Source organism: Orussus abietinus, unplaced genomic scaffold (assembly GCF_000612105.2).
Source record: "Orussus abietinus isolate OABI.00-Male unplaced genomic scaffold, Oabi_2.0 scaffold1203, whole genome shotgun sequence".
Lineage (NCBI taxonomy): Eukaryota > Metazoa > Arthropoda > Insecta > Hymenoptera > Orussidae > Orussus > Orussus abietinus.
This window is the reverse complement of record NW_019395348.1, coordinates 1-9,385: the sequence shown is the minus strand read 5'-3', so window position 1 is coordinate 9,385 and position 9,385 is coordinate 1. Positions and strand designations below refer to the sequence as shown.

Here is a 9,385-nt window from a genome sequence, read left to right as displayed (position 1 = left end):
TTACATCTCGAGGGCATTCTAAAGTTTTAGTCTGAACCCTGTTTGAGTGCATCTTTTGAACCTGCTTAGTTCTGGAACTGATTATGATATTCTAAATTGTTTACTACAACAAATATATATGTATTAATCTTAAAGTCACATAGTTCAGTAGATGATTCTTCAATTCAAGTGGAATTGTAGTACACAACTGGCTCTTAAGGACAAATTTTTCTTTAACCATTGCATAATGTTAGTACCTTTGAAATCAACTTGTTGAAATATAACAAATCATTGTCCTCATAAGATGTAAGTAATTTTCCATAACTTTCTTAAACATAAATTTATTCATTTTCTGAAATTATTTCTTTAAGAAACAGTATCTTTCCAATCGTTTTTTGCGTATGGAACACAAAAATATTTTTTATGCATTTTCCTATAGAATACTTCCAATTGACAAAATCAGTTGAATCCAGTCTTACATATAAAAGAATTAGAACCACTAAAGTATTTAAATAAACTGTTTCAAACAAGGTTTTTCTTGGTTGAACTTGACACAGTATTCGTGGCAAATTTATTATATGTACTACTATCTTAAAATCTCCCAATTTCTCAAGATTAATGGACAGAAGAAATTAAAATTCAAATAAATGCATAACTGAACCAGGGGATCAGGCATTAAGCAAAGAAGTAATCATTAGACAAAAGTGTAAAATGTTAAAGTTGTCCTTGTACAGGGTGTTCCATAATTTGTTTCCCCATTCTAAGTCATAATACAAATAAATGGAGTGATATATTCCAGGAAATGAAGTGCATTGCAATTGACAAGAATGTTCACTATTAGTTCTTTCTTTGGTAATGAATAGAAATGCGTTCTCCCTCTCGCTCTCCCATTATAAAGTTGTGTTAAACTGAACACTATTTTCTCAATCAATTCTTCTATGATTCTATGATTCAGATATTTACATATCAAGTTTTCAGAGTTTTGAATATTAATCTCATGTAAATGAAAGAATCTAAGAGGTAGTAAGCTTATTGAATGAATGGTGTAATTAAGATTATGTTAAATGTAGTTTTTATAAATTGGTAACAACCAAACTCTACAAATACAATTTTTGAAAGAAAACTTTTTTAAAAATAGATGAACCAGTTTGTTTAAAATTTTACCACGTAATTATAAAGGTGCTGAGACCACGTATTAAAAAAATTGTTTCAAACGATTTTTCATTTAGTTTAGACCAGAACCAACATATGGTCACATATTTTACCATTGTTTACTTATAGAAGACTCCAAAATATAACAATTGAGAGTGCCGGAGAATACTCTGCATAATTTGAAACGTGATTGTTATCGAAAATTAGATTCACGTCCGAAAAAAGGGGAAAAATGTGTTCGCATATTTGATGCAGGTAATGCGTGTACCTTAAGCGTTCTTGGAACAAAAATGTAGTACAAAATATTTTTCTCTATAGCTACATTACCAACGTTTGTATTTATATTAACAGCTGTGCCGTATTACATTGACTACTATAGTAAATTGCATAGGGTTAGTTTACACCACATTTGGTACGTGTACTAAACATGTAGTTTTATTTTAAAAAAATGGTAAGTTAATCACTTTTCGAGCAAAAGAGAAATCCCCTGGATTCATGATTTTTAATACTCTGACCGCAGAGTGCCACCTTCCGCCAAGTGTGTAATCAGTGCCAACTAAATTTTCTCTCCGAGATCTCGTTTTACCTTTGTCTTAGAACAAAAGCTTATAAGACACTTTTTTACCTCTATCATGTTCAAATCTATCAGTTATCCATAAAATCTATTAAATCTCTCAGTTTCTCCATTACTAGAGTATTCTAAATTGTTGGGCAATTGTTCTAACATTTTTGTTTCTCATATCAGAGCTTACGCTGATTGTATATTGATCAAAATAAAAGCTCCGCGCCATTTTGATTCTAGTCTAGACTAAGTCAAAAAATTTTGTTAGAATTCAACTTTTGAAAGTGTCGGGATATTTCTTAGGTACTCACGAGGCATGTGCTAAAGTTTAAAGTGTTCGGTGCAATCCTTAAAAAAAAAAATCTTTTAGAATCCACTGTTTTTGGAGGGGGAGTTTCTCTTCGCCTCAGTTTTCGTCAAGGGTATCAGACCCAACTGGCTAAAATTTCAGCACGTGACGCGGTGCACCTAAGAAATATCCTGTCACTTTCAAAAGTTGGAAAACAAAAATTGATGGCTTAGTCTAGACTAGAATCAAAATAGCGTCGAGCTCTCATATTTCGATAAATATGTAATTATTAAAGGTTTTGATGCGAGAAACGACAGTATTAGGACAATTTCCCAATAATTTATAACACTTTAGTAAATGGGAAACTCATGTTTGAACATAATACTGTGGAAAAAAAAGTATCTTTTGAGCTTGTGTGCTGAGATGAAGGTAACACGGTTGGCACTGAATGCCCGGTAAGAAGGCTGGAATTGATTTGAATTGAAAATTTTAATAAATACGAGAATAGGAATAGAGCAAAGGAATATGAATCTCAATACTCTCTGTGAAATTGAAACATTTTTTATTTACACATTTTAAAAAATAAGAAAAAAATTCGATTTTTATGGTTACATATGGTTACGTAAGTTATACTTTCATCACTTTTACGTTGAAACCGTAAGACATTGAATTCTATTCTATTCAATCCTTTTTACCGGATGCACACATGATGCAACGTGGCACTCTACTGTCGATGGAGTATCACAAATCATGAATCCATGGAAGTTTTGGAATTTTACTTTAATTTCTTTATAATTATTATACGAAAACTGTGGACTATTTAGAATACTATTGAATGTAATACGACACAGCTATCAACATCGGTACATAGGTACCGATCATCGGTAACATAGGTATTTAAAGGTCCTTTTTACCGACATCGATTAAATTTCTCGATGGGTTTTACTTCACTTTAATGAAAAATACTCCCGCCGAATGCTAGTAAGTTACAAAATTCACGTGAAATTTAAAGTTCATACTAATGATGAACAAATCACGCGATGTCAAAGCGAGGCAGAGTAGGAGAAAAAATACTTCAGAAGAGAATCATGCATGTGAAAGTTATTTCACAAGATCTGGGAATACTTTTTTAAAAATGACTATAGTTCCAGTACTCTTTCAAATATGTTCGAAAAAAATTCGAAAACATGTTTATTTAGTAGTAAGGTAAAATTGTTAGTGTACTAACGTATCTAGTAATTATGAGACTTAATCGGGAGTAACAACGAATGTTTATGTTCCTTTAAATCAATTTTATATTTTTACTTTTGAATAAATGATGGTGTTTATTTATTTTTTTCCTTTGTATTATACAGTGTAAAGTACATTGCAAATCATGGCTAGTACACTATATAGATAATTGAAAATCATTCGGTATTAATTACTTCTCCTGCGTATAAAAGCGTATAAGTATAAGAACAATGACCATGTATGATAAGAATCGAAAAGGAAAAAAATGTTCCTTAAAATTGTGGTGGCTTTCGAGAATGACCCGCGCCCATTGTCACCAATGAGTTGACGTTTCGCAAACTTTATAGTTCGCTTCATCAGGGCACACACTGATGAAATGTGCAGGGAAAAATGTCAATATTAACCATTTTGAACATTATTATAAAAAGCATATTTGTTTCTAGTTGTCGTGAACGTTGATGGGCAACCCGTTAATGTCCAGTTATGCGACACTGCAGGTCAAGACGATTTCGACCCCTTACGATCACTGTGCTATCCAGAAACGGATGTATTTCTAGTTTGCTTCAGCATTGTATGCCCTTCTTCATATCACAGTGTCGCTTCGAAATGGGTTGACGAAGTACGGAAATACTGCCCCAATACTCCAATAATTGTGGTAAAGTTACTTTCTAATTTTTAAAGTCTATATTACAGCTAAGAGATTATATTAGCTTGCGGACATTTATCAAGTCTCCATAATTTTCTGGTAGATATACATAAAGAATAAAAAAATGTACACGAAAAATAGAATTATTTTCCAATAACCTTAGAACTCATGAATATGGCATAAATCTACCCCAGTAGATTCTGATACTTCACTTCGAAGGTAACAACTTTTGTTGTTCATCTATCTTTACATGGAGTTTTCAGCAACTAAACTTGAATGATATTGAATTTGCCATTGATCGTTCATTTCCTTGGGAGAAAAAAAAAATCACCTACTAACAAACCCCTTTACTGCTGGTAAGAAACATTTTGTCAACGAGAAACAAGCAGGATGGATGTCTACCTCAGTCGAATTAAAAGGTAGAAAAAATGATACATGAGGTCTTGGGTTAAAAAAGATTTTTTAATTCTTTTTGGTACAACATCCTCCAGAAATGTAAATTATTTTATTTAACATTTACGTTGTACTTATTTGCAAATTTTTATTTCAGATAGGAACGAAGAGTGATTTGCGATCTGATGTACGTTTGACGCTGCAACTTGCCAGATACGGTCAAGCACCGATCACGACGGTTCAAGGACACCAATTAGCTCAAAGGTTAGGAGCTGTAAATTATGTCGAAACGTCGGCATTAACTCAGCATGATCTTAAAGAAGCGTTCGACCAAGCCATAGTTAGCGCCCTAGGCTCAAGAGGTAGCTTCTCAAGCTCCCTGTATCAACGCAAGAAACCTCCTCCTCTCTGGCGGCGATGGTTCTGTTGCTACGAAAAGTCCCCTTCGACCAGCCCTTAGGACTTTTAGACCTATCTTTTTAGATTTTTCAACTGTGATTACGCATAGCTGCCTTCCTATCAGTTTCATAATCATTAAATATTTACAATTCTGAATGAACTGCATAGCTGTATACTCAACTTGACGCACATGGATTAGTCATAAAATTGAATATATTCATTCACATAGTTTTTGAAAATTTAGCCACCTTAAAGTTACATGCAACACTTCGTGAACTTCATCAATGATAATGTTCTGCATTATTGTCGGTTTGTACGGGAATTTACGCAAGAAACGACAGTCTACAATAGGATTATATATTTTAACCTCAGACTTACCGTAACATCATAAGCCGCTATTCTCGCCGACACAACGTGGTATTGAGTTGTTCCTACGAGAGATATTTTTTCTGAACTAATGAATATATATATGAATATAATCTATTTGTCTTTCGCAATGTGTTATTAGCTTAATATTATTCCAGATGTAAATTTGTCGTGTTAATATCAGTTTACTTTGCAGTAAAATATCTTACGCGTTCAGTTTGTTCTTTATAATTTTTAGATTAGACTAATATGAAAAAACCATGCATTCCAAAAGTATGATCTTTATCTGTAAATAAAAATTCTCGAATTTTCAATTCCTTCGCTAAAAAAATGAAATTTGCAAAGATATAGTTACCTATCTCTGAAAATGTGAGTAGTTTACTTCACATAAAATTAACAAAAATTCAGAACAAAATTAATGATAACACTTCACTTTGAAAATTTGTTTAACAGATTTATAGGTAAAAAAATATATGAATCTTAGAATATTTGTGTGGCGACTGCTCCGCCACCATTCACCGAAATCTTTAGAAAATATTTTTTCTCAGGTGCTTTCACCCGTTTGTTTCATTCTGTGCCAGCGACCGAAGTCGCAGGCCTAAGAATGCAGGCATTGGCGAAAGCCAAGGTTCTCTGCGTCAAAAAATTTTCCGTGCGCACATCTGGCGTGTACGATTAGTTTTTAGGACGCGAGAGTACATTGGGAAAGATCTTCCTTTCCGCACATTTTTTACCCCGCAAAATGGGGAATCGAGTACAAATCGTCCAAGCGATGACATCGTATCCCTGACGCTCCGATGCTTTCTTGAATAAATATTATTATTGTTTTTCACTGTTAATCTCGCGTAGTCATTTCGTGTCCCTGTATCACCTCAGTTTGTATTTCCATTATTACTGATATACGGTATAATGAGGGGAATGATGTCTATGGTATTCTCTTAAATGTGTTCACAGGTTTAATGATAAACAACAACATAATTAGAAATAATGATTTCATATGAAACCTTATAAAACATGGTGCATACCAAAGGGATTAAGCCTTCTCATTGCGAGAGGAATATTTACTATAAGTGTCAATTTTACTATTCGCGAGGTATTTGATTGCGAAGGAATTCAATGCATTCTTATACTGAGCATATTTATGTACATTTTTAAAGATCTGTGACATTTCGTGTCCCTGTATCACCTCAGTTTGTATTTCCATTATTACTGATATACGGTATAATGAGGGGAATGATGTCTATGGTATTCTCTTAAATGTGTTCACAGGTTTAATGATAAACAACAACATAATTAGAAATAATGATTTCATATGAAACCTTATAAAACATGGTGCATACCAAAGGGATTAAGCCTTCTCATTGCGAGAGGAATATTTACTATAAGTGTCAATTTTACTATTCGCAAGGTATTTGATTGCGAAGGAATTCAATGCATTCTTATACTGAGCATATTTATGTACATTTTTAAAGATCTGTGACATGTTTATAGATTTTCTAAAATTATATGATGTTATGTAATTAATGTTCCACACTATGACGTTAATATTTATAGCTTCTTAAGTACTTATTTAAAACTATCGTAACTCAATATAAGAGACGAAAATCTATTAATTGCCTGCCCATACGGAATATTATAGCGTCTCCAAGAATCTTGCTAAGTCTTCCAATTTTATCTTCCTTTTGTAACAACGATAACAGTAAAAATATGCGGTGTAATACTATTTATTTACACATAAGTTCTTCAATCAGGATATTTTATTGTCAAAGCATATTTGGATAATATAATTTATGATAAGTCATGAAAACTGTGTTTGTAGACCAGTCTTTTTATAATGTATTAATAATTTGTAGATTGCAATGTGAATTAAGCATTTGCCAAACGCTGTGCTGGAAATACCGGTAATGATCGAATATGCAAAAACAGTTTACAACATTTTTATAGTTGTAATGTAAAAAATATATTACGGATAACAGCATATTTAACAAAAATTTCGATTTTATTGTTAATCATTATTTAAGAAACAATAAGTGTAATAATTACACATGGCAAAGTAAGTTATGTAACCCATAAATGCTGTGCAATTGGAGAAGAATTAAATGTGCTGAGCCACTCATATAGCGCTAAGAAAATTAAACTGCAGTAGTATTCTGCATACATAGAATAGTGGTCACATATATACTTTATACCTCATTCTTTTTAATTATTTATAATAACTCAAATCACTGATGTATTATAAACAAGACGTGACTTATAAAGAAGAATGTTTCTTTTGACAATTAGTAAATTTTCTTAACCAGTTAACTGCATTCGACGTGTATACACGTCGGTAACCCGTAACGTTACAGTAAATTCTACAGTTAACAGGTTAAACACTGTTTTCCCATGGATATATAATATATCACCCCCAAAACACCGTCGGTGTAAAAAAACTTGCGCCTAGTACATTCCATTTATAAGAATATTACTTTTCAAAAATCGTAAATCTAAAAGAAAAGGCTTTGCAAAAATATAATTTCACAAGAATACAGTTCTTAAGAAGCATGTGCCCTAGGTTACAAAATATTGTCCTTAAAAAGTTGTAAAATCACGAAAGAAGCCTAGTATCTTCTGCTGGAAGTTAGTAAAACCAGAATACTAGATTGTAAGCACAACCCTTCCATTTTTCTTTTCACTGAGCAGTAATTGAAAGATGTATTAAATGGAATGAGTTATATACAGTGTGTCGCTATGCATATTACAATAAACAAAATCGTACATGAAAGTCAAACGCCGCCTGAACGTGCCGACTTGGCAGCAACATACTAGGCGCGCTCGTTCTCGCATAACGTAAAGCATTTTTAATATTTAATGAATTAATTTACTCACTTTTTCAAGCATTATAAAGTATCTGTTGGTGCAAGTCGCACTTAACGATAGAGGGCAGTGCTGCTGGCCTAGGCTATCCTAAGGAGCACTGATTCCCGATCCTTGTTTGCTTTTGGCGCGCAAGGATCCTATTTTTTAGTGGGACGACTGAGGTGGTCGCGGTCCTTGGTTTTCGTTAAGACTCTTCGAAGTCTGATTTCGTTCTGCNCGAGCGATTCGAATTCCGCGCTGCTCCCGCCGCTAGTACTCTGCGCGGCCGGAGAGGGCAGTGCGAACCAGGTGCAAGCCATCGATGGAGTCCAGTGTACATGGCAGTGTCACCCCCCTGAAGGCCGCAGCGGTCCAACAGGTGGCTCCATTGTTGAGCAGGTGAAACGTGAAACTGTTCCGTGATTCGTTTTCGGCATGTACGTACCTGATTAATTGATCTGCCACCGCTTCGTGGTGCAGCGTGCTTCGATTTGTACTGTTATCTGTTGGACTCATATTTTATTTACTCATGCGGTTAGTTTATTATCATTATTCTACCAAAGTAAATGGTAGATATTTCTATCTTTGTTACGTGCTCACCTGTGGCCAGTAACTGACAACGGAGACTCGTGCGTACATGCACTGAGCGATGTTATTTTCTAATTTTTATTTCTATTTTTTTCCTTTTTTTTCTAATGTGTGCGTGGTCGTGATTAATGTACATGAGCCCGCGTTGAAGATATCGGAGTCGTGGGGTCAATGAAAATCAAAGTGGCTGTCCGTTATCCAACGATCTCAGAGTCATTACTGATATCAAAATAACCTACTTCGAGCACACAAAGATGGAACGCGTGATAGGTGCCCTGTTGTTCCCATGACGAGTATAAAGTATTTTGTAGACCCAAATTTCTCCAGATTCTAAAGAATAAGAGACATGCCTCCATCATCGCAATCGAATTGGACCAAACCTTTATTGAAAGGGGGTCAAACGATGCAGATGCAAGTAAAATGCACTGCCAGTGGTGCCAATCGAAGTCAAAATCAAAACCAATCTGGAGACTACGTTGGTCTGATTACGAAGAGAATTAAAGTGGTTCTTATTGGAGACGGTGCTGTTGGAAAAACTAGCTTGGTTGTTTCGTACTCGACCAATGACTTCCCTGGCGAATACGTACCTACTGCTTTCGATAATTACAATGGTTAGCAGAAAATATTTTTAAATTAAAAATTGAATTTGAAAATCTAAACCAATGAATGAGACCATTTGATTATATTTTAACTGGTTTTAGCATAGTGAAAATTTCATACCATACATGTATATTTTTGAAGTAATATTAACTACATTTCAGTTAATGTTCAATGGTATCAAAAACAGTTATTGATATTCGCATATAAGTTCTTATAGTTGTGATCAGTGCTGCAAGTAGCTTTTTAAGGATTTTGTGCCAAGTGTTAGTTTAGGTTCCATATATGGAGGGGGTATATATATTAATGCCAATGCTGCCAGTATATGCATATGTGTATATGTATA

At 34.0% G+C, this 9,385-nt stretch overlaps 2 protein-coding genes across 4 annotated transcripts; both read left to right on the top strand.

The window, feature by feature from the left end:
• Nucleotides 1–3,655: 3,655 nt before the first annotated feature.
• Nucleotides 3,656–5,851, top strand: LOC105698952 (ras-related C3 botulinum toxin substrate 1; the record flags this gene model as incomplete). Its single annotated transcript, XM_023433734.1, is given in 2 exon segments — nucleotides 3,656–3,867; nucleotides 4,409–5,851. Coding segments are annotated over 2 exon segments (515 nt in total), but the record flags the coding sequence as incomplete, so codon positions are not given.
• Nucleotides 5,852–8,178: 2,327 nt separating this feature from the next.
• On the top strand, nucleotides 8,179–9,136 carry LOC111674245 (rho-related GTP-binding protein RhoU-like). 3 transcript variants are annotated; one of them, XM_023433733.1, is made up of 2 exons: nucleotides 8,179–8,291; nucleotides 8,770–9,136. In XM_023433733.1, exon 2 carries the CDS (start codon nucleotides 8,789–8,791, stop codon nucleotides 9,056–9,058), a length of 270 nt encoding a protein of 89 aa, XP_023289501.1. In that variant the 5' UTR covers nucleotides 8,179–8,291; nucleotides 8,770–8,788; the 3' UTR covers nucleotides 9,059–9,136. The 3 variants fall into 3 exon arrangements, with proteins under 3 accessions (XP_023289501.1, XP_023289500.1, XP_023289499.1); XM_023433732.1 differs by having other exon boundaries at nucleotides 8,207–8,388; nucleotides 8,754–9,136; XM_023433731.1 differs by having other exon boundaries at nucleotides 8,207–8,388; nucleotides 8,770–9,135.
• Nucleotides 9,137–9,385: the final 249 nt, after the last annotated feature.